Source organism: Acomys russatus, chromosome 19 (genome assembly GCF_903995435.1).
Source record: "Acomys russatus chromosome 19, mAcoRus1.1, whole genome shotgun sequence".
Lineage (NCBI taxonomy): Eukaryota > Metazoa > Chordata > Mammalia > Rodentia > Muridae > Acomys > Acomys russatus.
The window spans coordinates 28,826,387-28,845,689 of record NC_067155.1 but is presented as its reverse complement, the minus strand read 5'-3'; the positions used below and the strand labels follow the sequence as shown (position 1 = coordinate 28,845,689).

The 19,303-nt window shown below is 47.1% G+C and overlaps 1 protein-coding gene across 1 annotated transcript; it reads left to right on the top strand.

Annotated features, from left to right (window-relative positions):
* Positions 1–747: 747 nt before the first annotated feature.
* On the top strand, positions 748–19,303 carry Zkscan5 (zinc finger with KRAB and SCAN domains 5). The gene is made up of 6 exons (XM_051162873.1): positions 748–1,160; positions 5,490–5,622; positions 11,155–11,237; positions 11,897–12,032; positions 15,911–16,507; positions 17,775–19,303. Exons 1-6 carry the CDS (start codon positions 750–752, stop codon positions 18,881–18,883), a joined length of 2,469 nt encoding a protein of 822 aa, XP_051018830.1. The 5' UTR covers positions 748–749; the 3' UTR covers positions 18,884–19,303.

The following is a 19,303-nucleotide window of genomic DNA, read 5'->3' as shown; positions in this document are numbered from 1 at the left end:
CTCCGTTGGTTACTTCCGGTGAGGAACTGTTGGAAAGTGTCGGACGCGGTTCTCTCTTGGCTTGTGAGAACTCCATCTTCCAAGCCGGGTCTGCGGGGAGTTTGATCTTTGGGTTCCCGGGACTTAGGGACTGGAGAGGAGCGGGTCGGGCATTGTGTCCACACTTGGGGTCCTGTCCCTAACCTTGACCCGGCAGATCTCTGTCTCCGGGTCAGGAGCTATTCCCGAGGAATACAGGTCCAAATTTCTGAGTGTAACAGTGCTTCTCCTGGAACTAATGAAGTCTTCCATTTATCTGTCAGGGCCTTTTGGCTTGAAAGCCAGGACCAGATATGACCATTTTAATGGTTTTCACTCCTATTCTGACTTAAGTTTGGCTTACGATAGAAGAAACGACTCTGTCTGGAATAATCTTGCCCCGTTATTTATATGAGATGTGGACTTTTTCGTTTCTAGAGCGGTGTTTTACGTTGGGCCTGGTGTCACTTTTTTAATGTCCATTCTTTGCGTTCTTAAAAACTGGACGTAGTTGCTGCTCGTTTTATGGGTGGCGTGATGACTGACTTGTACCTTTAAGTGAATGACTTGGTGAGCGGTTTTCTTTAGTATAGATGACGTCTTTGCCGCCTCTCTTAGTTAATAATAATTCCCGACATAACAGCTACAGCTGTTCGCTGCAAAAAAGTGCCCTTCACAAGAGCAGAGAACGGATTGAGTCAGTGTAACGGGCAGCCTCTAAGAGACCGATAATGACAGAAGCCAGGGCAGTTAAACACTTAGAGCCCCCACCTGACACGTCTTCACAAGAGCAAGCTGACCTTCTCATAGTGAAAGTGGAAGAAGAGGACTGTTCCTGGACGCAGGGGTACAACCGGCCAGTGTTTGAGACTTTCTATCAGCGTTTCAAGCACTTCCAGTACCACGAGGCAGCAGGACCTCGGGATGCTCTCAGCCAGCTCCGGATACTCTGCTGTGAGTGGCTGAGGCCGGAGCTGCACACCAAAGAGCAGATCTTAGAGCTGTTGGTGCTGGAGCAGTTCCTCGCCATCCTGCCTGAGGAATTTCAAGCCTGGGTGAGAGAACATCACCCCGAGAGCGGAGAAGAAGCCGTGGCTGTGATAGAAAGTATCCCGAGAGAGCTGGAGGAACGCAGGCAACAGGTGAGCACACCGGAAGACAGGCGCAGTGTGCTGCGCAGTGGTGAGGGTCTTAGCCCTCTGCTGCTTCAGCCATTCGTATTGTAGGGTGTGTGTGTGTGTGTGTGTGTGTGTGTGTGTGTGTGTGTGTGTGTGTGTGTGTGTGTGTGTGTTTAAGATTTATTTATACAGTGCTCTGCCTGCATGTACACCTGCAGGCCAGAAGAGGGCACCAGATCACATTAAATGTGCTGTGAGCCACCATGTGGTCGCTGGGAATTGAACTCAGGACCTCTGGAAGAGCAGTCAGTGCTCTTAACCTCTGAGCCATCTCTCCAGCCCCTAACTTGTAATGTTTCAAAGAATGTTGTGTTTCTATCTCCTTATTCCCATTCTTCTTTTTGCAAACTACACTCCTATCTCCTACTTGGACATTTTTAAAAATTAATTAATTTATTTATTTATTTTGGTTTTTCGAGACAGGGTCTCTCTGTGTGACCTTGGCTGTCCTGAACTCACTCTGTAGACCAGGCTGGCCTCGAACTCACAGCGATCTGCCTGCCTCTGCCTCCCGAGTGCTGGGATTAAAGGCTTGTGCCACCATGCCCGGCTTTACTTGGACTTCTTATGTATTAGAAACAATAGGCATTGAGCCTATCACATGATTGTCATGTTACTTTTCCAGTTTGCTGTCATGGAATTTATTGTACTAACAGTCAAACCTGTTTAACTCTTTGTTTCCTGATTTGGGGCTTCATGCTATAGAAGGCTTTCTCTCTTTTCTTTTAATTTTGCCTGTTTCAATTTTTTTTTCTTTGTTTTTTTGTTTTTTTTTTCGAGACAGGGTCTCTCTGTGTAGCCTTGGCTGTCCTGGACTCACTTTGTAGACCAAGCTGGCCTCGAACTCACAGTGATCCGCCTTGTTTCAATGTTTTTAAAAGATCTATTTATTATTATGTATACAGTGCTCTGCCTGCATTTACACCTGGATGCCAGAAGAGGGCATCAGATCACATTATGGATGCCTGTGAGCCACCATGTGGTTGCTGGGAATTGAACTCAGGAGCTCTGGAAGAGCAGTCAGTGAGTGGTCTTAACAGCTCAACTCTCTCTCTAGCCCCAGCAATTTTTTTAATAAAATAATTTTATATTTTTAGAATCATTTGTTTTATATGTATAAGTGTTCTGCCTTCAGGTATGTGTGTGGCCATGGAACCTAGAAGAGGGTGTTACATCCGTTGGAGCTAGAGTTACAGCTGGTTGTGAGTCACAATAGGGGTGCTATCGAGCCCAGGTCCTCTGCGAAAGCAACAAGTGCTCCAAACCACTGAGCTATCTGATCCTCCTACCTCTGCATTTGGAGTACTGAGGCGACAATTATGCCACCATGCCTCCGTCCCCCATTTCTCCCCCCTTCTGAGGGGGTGGAGATTGAACCCAGAGCCTCATACATGTCAGGCAAGTGCTCTGCCATTAAGCCAAAGCCCAGTCCCCTGACCAGGAGATTCTAAGCCTATGCAAAGTGCTTAGCCAGGGAGCTGTATCCCAGCCACTCTTTTACCTTTTGATTTTGTTTTTTGTTTGTTTGTTTGGTTTGGTTTTTTGTTTTTCGAGACAAGGTCTCTCTGTGTTAGCCTTGTAGATCAGGCTGGCCTCGAACTCACTACCTTTTTTTTTTTTTTTTTTTTTTGGTTTTTCGAGACAGGGTTTCTCTGTGTAGCCTTGGCTGTCCTGGACTCACTTTGTAGACCAGGCTGGCCTCGAACTCACAGTGATCCACCTGCCTCTGCCTCCCGAGTGCTGGGATTAAAGGCGTGCGCCACCACGTCCGGCTGAACTCACTACCTTTTGATTTTGAAAAAAGGTTTCCTTTGGTTGCTCAGGCTGTCCTTGAACTTTTTGTCCCTCTGTTTCAACCTCAAGGAACAAGCAAGCCCAGTTAGAGTGTTATATATATATTTGTTTATATATGTGCCGTATCTGTGTAGGTACTGGTGACGGTCAGGAAGGGATCAGAAGCCCTAGAGCTGTAGTTCCAGGCCAAGGTTAAGCCACCTGATGTGAGTGCTGAGGACTGAACTCGGATCCCTCCAGAGCAGCCATATATACTCAGAACCAGTGGCCCCACTCTCCAACCCTCAGAAGTGTTGAAACATGAACTGTTTTGAAACCTAAGGAAGTGGAGGAGGGGCAAGAAGAGGAGCAGCTTTGTCAGACTGCAGGTCCTAATGCCTTCCAGAATTTCCAAGAGAGGGCTGCGCCTTGGAGCAGAGTAACTACATGTACCCAAGGTGGACTTGAGGGCGGAGAGCGGCATGGTAAAGATGGGTTTCACACTGCACGTGAGCTCTCTGAGGCGGAGAATATCCCAGTTTAGCCTAGACCTTGCTGCAGGCCTCCTGTTTGTGCCCCGAGGGCTGCAATTACAGGCATGTGGGACATAAGCCATCTTATATCTTAGTCTGGCCAGCAGTGACTTCCTGGGTCCAATAATTACCTTTCCATCTTTTCCTTTCTTCTCTCGCCCTTACTCACCTTTACTCACCGTCAACTTCTTAGGGGGCCCGGCAGCCTTACTTAACCAACGAGTCTGGGAACCCTCTTTGTGCCTGGGTTTCTGCGTTTCTTCTCCTTTGCCGTTGCCTACCTTCTTTTTAAAAATAATTGTCTTTTTTTTTTTAATGTGGTATTTCTTTTTTTTAAATTTATTTATTTATTAATTCATTCATATTACATCTCAATTGTTATCCCCTCCCTTCTATCCTCCTATTCCTCCCTCCCTTCTACTTTCACCCTACTCCCCTCACCTATGACTGTGACTGAGGGGGACCTCCTCCCCCTGTATATGCTCATAGGGTATCAAGTCTCTGCTTGGTAGGCTGCTTTCCTTCCTCTGAGTGCCACCAGGCCTCCCCATCAAGGCGACGTGGTCAGATATGGGGCATCAGAGTTCATGTGAAAGTCAATCCCCACTCTTCACTCATCTGTAGAGAATAACCTATCCCTTGGTCTTCACCAACCCTACATCTGACAAAGGTCTAATATCCAAAATATATAAAGAACTCAAGAAATTAAACTCCACCAAACCAAGTAACCCAATTGAGAAATGGGGCTCAGAACTAAACAGACAATTCTCAACAGAGGAATATCAAATGGCTGAGAAACACTTAAAGAAATGCTCGACCTCCTTAGTCATCAGAGAAATGCAAATCAAAATGACTCTGAAGGGGCTGGAGAGATGGCTTAGCAGTTAAGAGCACTGGCTGTTCTTCCAGAGGTCCTGAGTTCAATCCCCAGCAACCATGTGGTAGCTTATAACCATCTGTAATGGGATCTAACGCCCTCTTCTGGCGGGCAGGTGTACGTGCAAATAGAGCATCATATAAAATAAATAAAATAATTAAAAACAAACAAACAAACAAACAAAATTGACTCTGAGATTCCATCTTACACCCATCAGAATGGCTAAGATAAAAAATTCAAGTGACAACACATGCTGGCGAGGATGTGGAGAAAGAGGAACATTCTTTCACTGCTGGTGGGAATGCAAACTAGTACAACCACTTTGGAAATCTATCTGGTACTATCTCAAAATAATTGCCTTTTCAGTGTGTGTGTGTGTGTGTGTGTGTGTGTGTGTGTGTGTGTGTATACAAGTGTGCTGGTACTCTCAGAAGTTAGAAGAGGGCATTGTATTCCCTGGAGTTGGAGTTACAAACAGTTGTGAACTGACTAACACGGGGGTTGGGAACCAAACTTGGGTCCTCTGCAAAAGTGCTCTTAACCACTGAGCTGTCTCTCTAGCACCTTCGTTTTTCTTAATTTGATTTAATTGATCTTATGTCTTTCACCTGCATGTATGTAACGTATGCCACATGTGTGTCTGTTGCCCACAGTGGTCAGGAGAGGGTGTCAGATCTCCCAGAGGGGAGTGAAGGATGGCTGTGAGCCACCACATGGGTGCTGGGACCCTAACTCAGGTCCTCTGGAAGAGTAGCCAGTGCTTTAACCACCGAGCCAATGCTCCAGCCCCTTCATAACATCTTTTAGGTGTTTGTGGAGTGACACCCATTCCAAGCCTCGCAAGCTAACGTGGGTCTAGTTGGTTCTGTCTTGTAGTTATTTCTTTCCCATCTAACATGGAGTTAATACTTATTTGCCTGTGGGTATGTCTCATGGACATCTTTTCCCAGTAGCAGTAAACCATGTTTGTTAAACTGCTATTTAATTGGCTCATTGAAGACACAAGTTCAGTACTGGGCCAGGGGATAGGTGACATCTAATGGACTCTAATGAGTTTTTTTCCCATCCCTGTCTATAATGTTGCTGATTGGTTGTAGTTGTGGTTACTAGATTGTCACATGCCCTGAAGTGCTTCCTCAGAAGACAGTACCATCCGGAGCCACGCAGGAGTCCTTTGGTCACCAGTTTCTGCCTGTGGAGGCCAAGTCTGATCAAGAGCCAGAGACTCTCCTGGAAGCCAATGGTGAGGCTGGTAGATCCAGCAGCCAGTGTGCCTGGAGCGTGGGTGGGTGGAGGTAGCAGATCAGCAGCCAGTGTGCCTGGAGCATGGGTGCATGGAGGCAGCAGATCCAGCAGCCAGTGTGCCTGGAGCGTGGGTGGGTGGAGACAGCAGATCAGCAGCCAGTGTGTCTGGAGCGTGGGTGCGTGGAGGCAGCAGATCCAGCAGCCAGTGTGTCTGGAGCGTGGGTGTGTGGAGGCAGCAGATCCAGCAGCCAATGTGCCTGGAGCGTGGGTGCGTGGAGGCAGCAGATCCAGCAGCCAGTGTGTCTGGAGCGTGGGTGTGTGGAGGCAGCAGATCCAGCAGCCAGTGTGCCTGGAGCGTGGGTGCGTGGAGGCAGCAGATCCAGCAGCCAGTGTGCCTGGAGCGTGGGTGGGTGGAGGCAGCAGATCCAGCAGCCAGTGTGCCTGGAGCGTGGGTGGGTGGAGGCAGCAGATCCAGCAGCCAGTGTGCCTGGAGCGTGGGTGGGTGGAGGCAGCAGATCCAGCAGCCAGTGTGCCTAGAGCGTGGGTGGGGGCAGCAGAGGGCCTGGAATATGGGTGGGTGGACTCCCTTGAGAGAGGGCCTTGGATGACTGAGACTATGTCACACTTTCATTCACAATCCATGAAAGGGCACTAGGGATGTGGTTCAGTTGATGGCATGCTTGCCTAGCATGCATGAAGCTACGGGTTCCATCCCCAGTACTACAGAAACCAGGTGTGGAGAACACCTGTGATCCCAGCATAGGAGGCGGAGGCAGAAGATCATCAAGGTCATCCTGGCTGCATAGCAAGCTTGAAGCTGACCCACTTGAGATCCTGTTTCCAAAACAACAAAACAAAACAAAGGCTATAAGGGGGATAGGGTAGCTCAGTGGTAGAGTGCATCGTTGGTAAGGGAAAGATTCTGGGTTCTATTTACAGCACCCTACTCCAAAAGCAGGACTACAGCAAAAATGATAATGAAGTGATGCCTTTAAGTATAGAAACTATATAGAGAGTTTTAAAAGTTTTTATTACGTATTATGTAATATATATAATTATATTTTACTTATCTTATACATAATATAGTTAAACATTTAAATAAAGTATTTGGCTGGGCATGGTACCGTACGCCTTTAATCCCAGCACTTGGGAGGCAGAGGCAGGTGGATCTCTGTGAGTTCAGGCCAGCCTGGTCTACAAAAGAGTCCAGGACAGCCAAGATAACACAGTGAAACCCTGTCTCGAAAAACAGAAAAAACAAAAAAGGTATTTTAAAATATACATGATAAGCTGGGCGTGATGGCACACACCTTTAATCCCAGCACTCGGAGGCAGAGGCAGGTGCATTGCTGTGAGTTTGGGGTCAGCCTGGTCTACAAAATGAGTCTAGGACAGCCAAGGCTACATGGAGAAACCCTGTCTCAAAAAACCAACATATATATATATATATATATATGAATGTTTTCCTTCCATCCATCTGTGCACCATGTGCATGCAGTACCTACAGAGGCCAGTAGAGGCATCAGATTCCCCTGGAGCTAGTATTATGGGTGACTATGAACTGCCTGATATGGGTGCTGGGAGCTGAACTCTGATCCTGTACAAGAACACTATGCGCTTTAACCACTGAGCCATCTCTACAGCCCCAAACCTTGTTTGTTTGTGTGTTTAGAGATAGGGTCTCGAGTAGCCCAGCCCACCTCAAATTCACTATTAACTGATGATGACTTAAATTCTTAATCATTATTATTATTTTTTAAAGATTTCTTTATTTATTATGCATATGGTGCTCTGTCTGCATATACTCCTGCCCGCCAGAAGAGGGCACCAGAGCTCATTATAGATGGTTGTGAGCCACCATGTGGTTGCTGGGAATTGAACTCAGGACCTTTAAGAAGAGCCAATGCACTTAACCTCTGAGCCATCTCTCCAGCCTCATGACTTGAATTCTTGATTCTCCTGTCATTACCTCTAGGAGTGCTGAGATCACAGGCATGCAGCAACCTCTCCGGTCTCTGTGGTGCTCGGGATGGAACCCAGGGGCCTAATTCATGTTAGGCAAATGTTCTACCAATTGAGCTGCATTCCCAGCCTCCCAGACCCCCACAAGACCCCCCAGTTTTTAAGATACTTCAATAAAAATCAAAGCTCTTTGTATGCAGTACATTTGACATGCAAGTATCCTAACAGATTATACAGTACTGTCCTTTGGAGTAACGGGATGGTCCAAGATCACTTGGCAAAGTCCTTTGTGCCGAATTATTCAATACTGACTGAGAATGCTATAGTTCCTTTAACATGGTCAGGTCTATAACATTAGTACCCCACTCTTGGTACAGATTTTTTGGTTTTGGAGTTTTCCTGTTTGGTTGGCTGGTTGGTTAGTTAGTTGTTGTTTTTTTTTTTTTCTTTTTCTTTTTCTTTTTTAAAATATTTTTCCAAGACAGGGTTTCTCTGTGTAGCCTTGGCTGTCCTAGACTTGCTTTGTAGACTAAGCTGGCCTCGAACTCACAGTAATCTACCTGCCTCTGCCTTCAGAGTCCTGGGACTAAAGGTACCATGCCCGGCTCAGTGGATTGGTTTTTCAAGACAGGGTCTCACTGTGTTGCTCTGGGTGTCCTGGAACTCACTCTGTAGACTAGGTTGGCCTTGAATTTACAGAGATCTGCCTGCCTCTGCTGTCCAAGTACTGGGATTAAAACTGTGCACCACCACCACCAAGCCCAATTTCTTGTTTTAGTTAGCTTTCTGATAAAACACCATAGGCAAAACCAACTTGAAGAGGGAAGGAGTTATTTCATCTTGTATCTTGTAGTCCATCATCCAGAGAAGTCTGGCCAGAAACTCAAGGGAGGAGCCTGGAAACAGCAACTGCTGCAGCGGCCATGCCAGAGGGCTGTGTACTGGTTTGCTTTTGTATAGCACCCAGGACTACTAGGCCAGGTGTGGCACTGCCCACAGTGACCTGGGCCCTCTCACTCCACTCATTAATCAAGAAATGCCCAATCCCAGCACTTGGGAGGCAGAGGCAGGCGGATCACTGTGAGTTCGAGGCCAGCCTGGTCTACAAAGTGAGTCCAGGATGGCCAAGGCTACACAGAGAAACCCTGTCTCGAAAAACCAAACAAAAAAAAAAAAAAAAGAAAAGAAAAAAAAAAAAAGAAATGCCCTACAGTCTTGCTTATGGAGGTATTTTATCAGAGTTCCTCTTCCTAGATGGCCCCCAGTTTGTGTCAAGTTAACAGACCACTATCCAGTGTTCTCCCACTCTTTTGTTTTGCTTTGTTTTGGTTTGGTTTGGTTTGGGCTGTTCGAGACAGGGTTTCTCTGTCCTGGACTCACTTTGTAGACCTGGCTGGCCTCGAACTCAGAGATCTGCCTGCCTCTGCCTCCCAAGTGCTGGGATTAAAGGTGTGTGCCACCACGCCCAGCACTGTATTTCCATTCTTACTGCTGTTGTCTTCTGTGCCCTTTTTGGCGACAGTGGATGAACAATGCTTAACAACAGTGATGAAGGATTGGATTTCTAGCAGTGTCCATGTGGACATTCATGGCAAATCATTTGTCAACCTCGTGGCTGAGATGGAGCATAGAAATCATTGCATACGGGGCTGAAGAGATGGCTCAGTGGTGAAGAGCACTAGTTGCTCTGTTTCCAGACGACCCAGGTTTGATTCCCAGCACCAGCATGGCACTTTACAAGTGTCTGTAACTCTAAGTGTAGGTGGATCTGATGTTCTCTTCTGACCTCTGTGGCACTGCATGCATGTGGTGAACAGATATGCAGCCACAATACCTATACATTTAAAGTTAAAATAAATAAATTGCAGGAGGGTGGTGGTGCACGCCTTTAATCCCAGCATTCCGGAGGCAGAGGCAGGTATATCGCTGTGAGTTCGAGGCCAGTCTGGTCTACAAAAGGAGTGCAAGACAGCCAAGGCTACAGGAGAAACCCTGTCTCAAAACAAACAAACAATAAACAAAACAAAAAACAAAAGAAATATTTTAAAGATTTGTGTGTGTGTGTGTGTGTGTGTGTGTGTGTGTGTGTGTGTGTAGTTGCTCTGTGGAGATAACAGCATAACTTTTTTTTTTAGCATAACTGTTTTGAAAAGATTTATTTATTATTATATATACAGGCTTTGCCTGCATGTACACCTGCAGGCCAGAAGAGGACACCAGATCACTGCATAGATGGTTGTGAGCCACCATGTGGTTGCTGGGAATTGAACTCAGGACCTTTGGAAGAGCAGCCAATGTTCTTATCTTTTGAGCCCTCTCTCCAGCCTCCCCCCTTCCCTTTTTTTTTTTTTTTTTTTTTTAAGATTTTCAAGACAGAGCTTTTCTGTGTGTAGCCCTGGCTGTTCTGGAACTCTGTAAACTATGATGGCCCCAAACTCACAGAGATCCGCCTGCCTCTGCCTCCCAAGTGCTGGGATTAAAGGTGTGTACCTCAACTCCTGGAAAAAAAAAAAATCTTAAAAAAATCTTAAAAAAATCTTAAAAAAATGCAATAAGTGTCATTTGATTGTAAAACAAAAATTTCTTTTTTGTTCTTTTGGAAGCTTCGATATAAATATTGTTCATATACACTCATTCTCATGTTGTTTTGAGACAGTTTCGTGAAGCTCTGGCTGTCACTGTGTAAACCAGGCTGGCCTTGACCTCACAGAAATCCTCCTGCCTACCTCTGTCTCCTAAGTGTTGGTATTAAAGGGCATGCACAACCATGCTTGGCTTTAATCTCACTCTTAAAATCATCTTAAATTGGGCTGGAGAGATGGCTTAGCAGGTAAGAGCACTACTGACTGTTGTTCCAGAGGTCCTGAGTTCAATTCCCAGCAACCACATGGTGACTCACAATTTGATTCCCTTTTCTGGTGTGCATGAAGACAGCATATTCATATACATAAAATAAATAAATTTAAAAAATCATCTTAAATTGACCAATAGGAAAAACTCAGCTAAATTGCATTAGACCTTGTTGATAGACCAGTCCATCCTACTGGGCACAGTGGCACATGCCTGTGGTACCAGCCACCCGAGAAGCTGACGCAGGGGGACCTGATTAGCCCAGGAGTTCGAATCTGCTCTGTGCTGAGATCTGAAGGTGACTGGTTAGCACATTAGAAGCCTGTGAAGTCCTGAGCCCTGGGAGCTGCAGATCTCCCCTAACATAGTCGAATATGTCTGTTACCGAGGCATTAGCTTGAGCAAAGCAGGGGACTGAAGATTTTGTTTTTAGATGGGGGTCTCACTAAGTGTCCCTGGTTGGCTTTGAACTCAGAGATCCATTGGCTTCTGCCTTTTGAACACTAGGATTAAAGATATACACCACCATGCCCAGCTAGTTTGGTCTTTTGGAAGAAGAGGGAATAAAAAGGTGATGGGAGGACAGGCCCAGAATGTATAGGATCCCGAGGGCCAAGGTGAGTGTGACTTCAGTGCCCCAGGCCCACGGGCGAAGGCAGGGTGTGGTGGCTGTGAACCTGACCAGACAGTCTCACTCTTACCTCTTCTCCACTCTCAGCCCTTCCTGTTCTCCAGGGTCCTCCCTCTCCTGGGAAGGACAGCCAGGAACTGACAGCCTCGCCGCTCTCGGTGGGGTCCCAGGTGAGCTAGCACCCCTCTGCCTTCCATGAGAACCCATACCCCTTCTCGGCCTCCGCCCCCATCTGTCCTAGCTTTGCTACCGCTAACTGTGACACAGTGCCCTGACAAACCCAGCTCACAGAAGGAAGGGCTTATTTTAGCTCCCTTTAGGTTACAGTGCATCAAGGTGAGAAAGTCACAGTGGCAGGAAGTTAGGACAGATGGTCACCTGATCACATCATATCCACAATCCAGATCAGAGAAAAAGAAATGCATGCCGGCTCAGCCAGCTCTCTTCTTACACAATGCAGGAGCCAAACTCAGGGAATGGTACCCCACACCTAGTCCCTTAAGGAAGAAAAGATTCCTCATAGAGTTAGGGTTAGGGTTAGGCCAGCTTGATCTAGACCTTCCCTCCCTGGGGCTCACTCGCCTGGTGATTCCAAGGTGGGACACCATCTTCACCAGGTATTTAACTAGCTCCCAGGCCCACCCTTGGTTGATGCCTACCCCCCCCCGCCCCCAATTCCCTTCTGCCTTCTTCATACTTCCCTTTTAGACGCACAGTCCCTGTCCTGGTTTCTCACTTCGTGCCCCAGGCTTTGCCCTCACTGCAGACACTGCACACTGCCCTTATTGTACACAGGGAGTGGGCATTTAGCAGAGATCTCCCATTGCAGAAGTTGATGAAAATCGAAGATGTGGCTGATGTGGCTGTGTCCTTCATCCTGGAGGAATGGGGACGTTTGGACCAGTCCCAGAAGCCTCTTAGTAGGGATGGCATAAAGGAGGATTGTGAGAGTGCCACTCCTTTGGGTAAGGACTGTCCGCCTGCGTGTGCAGCACTCACCGGGTTTGTTATCTCGTAAAGAGTTTGTGTAGCATGCCCTTCCCACAAGCATGTCTTCATAGCTATAGCTTTACTTTATAATCTATTGGAATTTTAAAAAATATTTTCTTTCTTTTTTTGTTTTTTGTTTTTTGTTTTTAATTCTGCCTGCATGTGTGTCTGCTTGTCAGAAGAGGAAACCAGATCTCATTAAAGGTGGTTATGAGCCACCATGTGGTTGCTGAGAATTGAACTCATGACCTTTGGAAGAGCAGCCAGTACTCTCAACGGCTGAGCCATCTCTCCAGCCCTTCTATTGAAATGTTTTATATTTTGTTTTCTATGTATGGATGCTTGCCTTCATGTGTGCACACCACATGCATGCCTGGTGTCCTCATGGCCAGAAGAGAGTGTTGAATCTTCTGGAACTGAAGATGGTTGAGAGGCACCATGGGGGTACTGGGACTCAAACCTGGGTCCTCTGCAAGAGCGGCCAGTGCTCTTAACTGCTGAGTCATCGCTCCAGTTCCCTTTGCTTTATAATCTGTGGAAGTAAATCAGGCCAGGTATGGGAGCATACACTTTTAATCCCAGCACTCAGGAGGCAGAGGCAGGTGGACAGATAGGAGTTTGAGGCCAGCCTGGTCTACAGGACAGCAAGGGCTGTTTACACAGAGAAACCCTGTCTTCAAAACAAAACAAAACAAACAAACAAAAAAGAAAGCCTTTTTTGCAGATTATTTCTAATTTAATAAAGATGTTATTGAAGGGAGATGGGCTTTAACGTTTTCACTTGTTTATTATACTGTGTACTTATGACTAAAGCGGTTGCTACCACGCCTAGCAAAGGAGCAGAGGAGAATTTCATGCAATCAGTTCTGTTTATCCACCTTTATGTTTGTAACAAGGATCAAACCTAGGCTGCCAGGCCTTCAGGGCAGGTGCTTTTATCTAACAATCAGGTTATTAGCTCTGTTTTTATTTTTTCATATTACCTTATAGGTGTGAATGTTTTGCTTGTGTGTATATACGTGTACCATGTGCATGCCTGATGAGGAGGGTGTTAGATGTCCTGGAACCGGAGTCACCATGTGCTCACAACCCAGGCCCCCTGAAAGAGCAACAAATACTCCTAATTACCGAGCTGTCTCTCCAGCCTGTGTTTGATTTCTGAGACTGTCTCGATATGTGTACCCAAGTGGGCTTGAATTCCTGATTGTCCTGCTTCAGCCTTTCAAATGCTGGAGTTAATAAACCCTGTGGTCCAGGGAGCATTTTACAATTTAGAAGATGCTAAGTTGTTGGTGAGTTTTGTTTTGTTTTTTGTTTTCCAAATAGGGTCTCCCTATGTAACTGTGGCTGGCCTGGAGCTCACCGTGTACACCATGCTGGCCTGGAGCTCACCGTGTACACCATGCTGGCCTGGAGCTCACCGTGTACACCATGCTGGCCTCAAACTGACAAAAATTGGCTTCTCTGCCTCCTGAGTGTTGTTTTTAAGGTGGTTACCACCACACCCAGCGATGCTAAATTTTGGCAGTAATTTTTAATCATATGTTTGTGTGAGTGTCTGCATGTATGTATGTGAACCATGTGCATGCCTGGTGCCAGAGAAGGCCAGAAGAAGGTGTCTGGTTCCTCCTGGAGCCTGAGGTACAGGTAGCTAGGAGCCACCCAACGTGGGGCTGAGGAACAGACTCTGGTCCTTTGCAAGAGCGCTACATGCTTTGATCCCAGCACTCGGGAGGCAGAGGCAGGGGGATCCCTGTAAGTTGCAGGCCAGCCTGGTCTACAAAGTGAGTAGTGAGTCCAGGACAGCCAAGGCTAACACAGAAAGATCCTGTCTCCAAAAACCAAAAAACCAAAACCAAAAAAAAAAAAAAAAAAATATATATATATATATATACATACACACACACACATACATACAATAAATAAAGTTGAATTCTTGGGATCCAGAAAACTTGAGCTCCTCAAGGCTCTGGCCCCAGGTCATTCCTGCCTTTGACAAGCAGGTTCCTGATGTTAGGCGAGGAATTAATCCTTCTCCCTACGTCAGAGCCTCAGGGAAGGCCTGGACTGGCTTACCCCCTAACAAGGTACAAAGGGGAGTGTGTGTGTGTCACAGTACACATATGAAGGTCAGAGGACAACCTGGAGGAGTCAGTTCTCCCAGGTTGTCAGGCATGGTCACAAATGCTTTTGCCTCCCTGAGCCTTCTGTATTGTGTTCCGTTCAATTTATTTGTGCGTGTCTTTTGTTCGCTAGTCTGTTGGGATCTTGGAGGCGGTCTTTATCTCAGTGAATTGTTTATATATTAAATACGTTGTATTTGGGGCTCAGAGTACTTGCAGTCTTGGAGTGGACTTGAATTGGGTTCCCAGTACTCATGTCAGACTGCTCACAACTGCCACTAACTCGAGTTTCAGGGGATCTGACATCGTCTTCTGGCCTCCAGGGCCACCTGCCCACACATGTCATACACAGATACACATGTGTTTTTAAAATATATAAGTTATATTTAATGCTAATTCCTCTCTCTCCCTCCCTCTCTCTCTCTCTCTCTCTCTCTCTCTCTCTCTCTCTCTCTCTCTCTCTCTCTCTCTCAAAACAGGGTTCCTCTGTGTAACCATGGCTGTCCTGGACTCACTTTGCAGACCAGGCTGGCCTCAAACTCACATCAATCCCCCTGCCTCTGCCTCCTGAGTTGTAGGATTACAGCATGAACCACTGCACCTGGCTTCTTTTGGTTTTTCTAGGCAGGGTTTCTTCATATAGCCCTGGTAGAGATCAGTCTGGCTCTGCCTCCGAGTGCTAGGATAAAAGGTGTGTCACCACCACCTAGCTATTCTCTCTTTTAAGATTTATTTGTTTATTATGTATACAGTGGTCTATATGTACATCTGCAGGCCAGAAGAGGGCATCAGGTTACATTATAGATGGCTGTGAGCCACCGTGTGGTTGCTGGGAGTTGAACTCAGGACCTCTGGAAGAGCAGTCAGTGCTCTTAACCTCTGAGCCATCTCTCTAGTCTCCTCCATTCTCTCTTTTAAATTAGTACAGCTCACTTATGTGGTTTAAGTCTAATTAGTGTTGCTTATATATTTCAGTTAATATAGAGGCACTTACCAGTTATCAGAGGTGTGTGTGTGTGTGTGTGTGTGTGTGTGTGTGTGTGTGTGTGTGCATATAGTATATATGTATTCATGGGGTACCCATTCAAGGTTCGGGGGGACTGCGAGTTCAGATCCACTTACGCTTTTTTTCTATGCCATTCTTTTTTGAGACAAGGTTTCTCTGTGTAGTCTTGGCTGTCCTGGACTCACTTTGTAGACCAGGCTGGCCTCGAACTCACACTGGTCCACCTGCCTCTGCCTCCCAAGTACTGGGACTAAAGGCGTGCACCAGGCTGACTTGGACTTAGGATCCCTCTGCTTTGGCCTCTCAAGTTGGGGTCCATCTCTAGCACTACATAAACAACACATGCTGTCTCACACCTGCCATCCTAGCACTCCTCTCCCTTCCCATCCCCCCTTTTTCTTTCTTTCATCAGGATCTCGTGTATCTCAGGCTAGCCTCAAACTCTTTGGAACCAAGGCTGACCTTCAACTTCTGCTCCTTCTGCCTCTACCACCAGGTGTAGGGATTGCAGGCATTCCCTGCCACACCTGGAGGGGGAGCCCCGGGCTCGCTGTAGCTTGGCATGCACTACACCAACTGAGCTGCATCACCGCGCTTCTGCATTGACGTGTATGTCATTTTCCAAAGCCATGCATCCCTACCACGAGTTGGTTTCACTCAGTGATCTCATGTCCCTCTGTTGTGGGGACTAGCCAATTGGCCTGTTTTCCTTCTGTCGTTTCAGATTATGAGCCCAAGGAGGGCAACGCAGAGCTCATAGTACAGCAGACTTCTGATGAAGCCGATCCACACTGGGTGGCAGCAGAAAGCACAGGAAAGAACGGTGCTCAGAGTCAAGAGCTTGCAGAAGTTAGTGACCTGAAGGACATGGTACAGAGGTGGCAGGTGAATCCCACGGCGGGGAAGTCAAAGCAGAAGAGATCTCTGAGCTCAGGCCCAGATGTCAACCGTAAGCAGAAATCCAATGGTGAGCGAGGTCACAGATGCAGTGACTGTGGGAAATTTTTCCTCCAAGCCTCAAACTTCATTCAGCATCGGCGAATCCACACAGGAGAGAAACCATTTCAGTGTGGGGAATGTGGGAAAAGCTACAATCAGCGGGTGCACCTCACCCAGCACCAGAGAGTCCACACTGGCGAGAAGCCTTACAAGTGCCAGGTGTGCGGGAAAGCGTTCCGAGTGAGCTCCCACCTGGTGCAGCATCACAGCGTCCACAGTGGGGAGAGGCCGTACGGCTGCAGTGAGTGCGGGAAGAGCTTCGGTCGGCACTCGCACCTGATTGAGCACCTGAAACGCCACTTCAGAGAGAAATCCCAAAGATGTACGTCCAGGGAGCATGTGTTCCAGGAGTAGCTACAGGCAAAAGTTGATTTATAGCTTCTTAGTAGCAAAGACCAGGTGGGCCGGGCATGGTGGTACACACCTTATATTCTAGCATTCAGGAGACGACGGCAGGAGGATGAATGTGAGTTTGAAATTAGTCTGATCTACTTAGTTCTGGGCCAACCAGAGCTACATAGTGAGACTTTGTCTCAACAACAAACAGAAGCAAACTAAAAAAACCAAAGCCAAAAAAATAAAAAAATAAAAAGACAGATGAGTTGTGGTACTAGCCAAAGATTATAGCTTATTTTGTCTATTTATTGTTTGTTTTTTGTTTCTGAGACAGGGTTTCTGTGTGTAGCCTTGGCTGTCCTGGACTCACTTTGTAGACCAAGCTGGCCTCGAACTCACAACGATCTGCCTGCCTGTGCCTCCCGAGTACTGGATTAAAGGTGTGCACCACCATGCCCAGCTTCTTATTTTATTCTTAATTTAAGCTTAAATTTAAAAAAAAAAAATTGTGGGGTGTGTTGGCGCACACCTTTAGTCCCAGCACTCAGGAGGTAGAGACAGGTGGATCTCTGTGAGTTCAAGCCCAGTCTGGTTGCCAAAGCAAGTCCATGACAGCTAAGGCTACATAGAAAAACCCTGTCTTGAAAAACCAAAAAGAACAACAACAACAACAACAAAAAACTTTTTCCATTCTTTTTTGAGATAGCATCTCATGTAACCAGAGTGGCCTTAGACTCTGTGTAGCCAGAGCAAACACTGAATTTCTTTTCTTTTCTTTTTTTTTTTTTGCTTTGTAGACTAGGCTGGCCTCGAACTCACAGCGATCTGCCTGCTTCTGCCTCTTGAGTGCTGGAATTAAAGGTGTGTGCCACCACCACCCAGCCACACACTGAATTTCTGATCCTTCTGCCTCTACCTTCTGAATGCTAGGATTGCTGTGTAGCTCAGGCTGGCCTTGAACTCCTGTAGTGTAGGATAGCCTCAAACCTTCCTGCTCCTACACCCCCAGCTGTTGGGATTACAGGCAGGTGCCACACCTCCTAGCCTAGTAAGCCCCTCCTTCTCTCTGTTTGTTGTTGGTTTTGTCTTAGTCTTTTCATTTGCTTAATACCAATGTGATCTCATTGTTGTTGGCATTAGGTAGACACATAGATCCGCTTTTGTTCTTCCAGTTATGACACATTTTTTCTGTCAGTTTATTCTTTTGTAAAAGAGCTGATGAACTTTGTGCTTGCTCCTTATTACATTTTTAGGCAGTGACAAAAGAAGTAAGAACACTAAACTGAACCTTAAGAAAATTCCAGAGTTTTCAGAAGCAGACATGGAACTATCAGAAGAAATCCAACGGACTGCTTCTGAGGTCCAAGGTCATGGTGAAGGCTATGAACACCATGACACAGAAGGTAGACAGCAGGGAACTGTCATGAAAGAATTGCCAGGACAGCCCTCTTCAAAGAGGACAACTTGCAATGAGTTCAGCTATGTCCACAAAAAGTCCTCCACAGGAGAGAGGCCACATAAATGCAACGACTGTGGGAAAAGCTTCATTCAGAGTGCACACCTCATTCAGCACCGCCGAATCCACACTGGGGAGAAGCCATTCAGGTGTGACGAGTGTGGGAAAAGCTACAACCAGCGTGTCCACCTCACTCAACATCACCGAGTCCACACAGGTGAAAAGCCCTACGCCTGTCCCTTATGTGGGAAAGCCTTCCGAGTGAGGTCCCATCTGGTCCAGCACCAGAGTGTGCACAGCAGGGAGAGGCCCTTCAAGTGTAGTGAGTGTGGGAAGGGATTTGGGAGGCGCTCGCATCTCGCAGGTCACCTCAGACTCCACTCAAGAGAGAAGTCCCACCAGTGCCACGAGTGTGGAGAGATCTTCTTCCAGTACGTCAGCCTCCTTGAGCACCAAGTGCTGCACGTGGGCCAGGAGAGCGAGAAGGGCGGTGTCTGCGAAGAAGCCTGCAGCTGGAACCTGACAGTCATCGGGGAGAAGCTGGAGCTGGAGGAGCAGCCGTACCAGTGTGATTCCTGCAGGAAAGCCTTCCGCTACAGCTCTGACCTGATTCAGCATTACAGAACTCACACTGCAGAGACGTCACAGAAGTGTGATGCATGCAGGGACAGTACCGCCGGCGGCCAGTGTCCCCACCTAAAACAACATCAGACAGTCTGCCCCAGCGGGAAATCCCATCAGTGCAGTGGGTGTGGGAGGGGCTTCAGTCTGAAGTCTCACCTCAGTCAACATCAGAGAATCCACGCTGGTGAGAAGCCCTTCCAGTGCAAAGAGTGTGGGATGAGTTTCGGTTGGAGCTGTAGCCTCTTTAAACACCTGCGAAGCCATGAGAGGACAGATCCTTAAACCCCGGGAGCAGACAGCGATCCGTGTGTGCTGGGAAGCAGCCTGGTTTTAGAGAAGCCTTCTGCAGCTATCATAAGTGTAATGACAGCATCAAGAGTTTTTCCACCGTAACCACCCACGCTACATGTGAGGGGAAGTCCTGTAGTAGAACTTAGCCTTCAGGAACACTAGCATCCAGTGAGTGTTCTGGTTAGCATCTCCATGCTTGGAAAGCTGGATGAAAAGAGAGTCTGGCTAGCTGTGGTGGTGCTGGCTGTAATCCTTGGGAGGCAGAGAGGCAAATACCTGGTTTACATAGCAAGATCTAGGCCAGCCAGAGCTCCATAGTGAGACCCCCTGACTGAGACAGACAGAGAGAAAAAGAAACAGACACACTTCTGGGTACTGGTGGATGAAGGGGTGTCTTTTTCTTTGTTTTGT

What these genes read in the sequence shown, in the direction of transcription:
- Zkscan5 (XM_051162873.1), top strand. Translation starts at nt 750, where the DNA reads ATGACAGAAGCCAGGGCAGTTAAACACTTAGAGCCCCCACCTGACACG. An exon ending in TGAGAGTGCCACTCCTTTGG is followed by an intron (nt 12,033 to 15,910) that starts GTAAGGACTGTC and finishes CTGTCGTTTCAG; the next exon opens with ATTATGAGCCCAAGGAGGGC. An exon ending in CAGAGAGAAATCCCAAAGAT is followed by an intron (nt 16,508 to 17,774) that starts GTACGTCCAGGG and finishes TTACATTTTTAG; the next exon opens with GCAGTGACAAAAGAAGTAAG.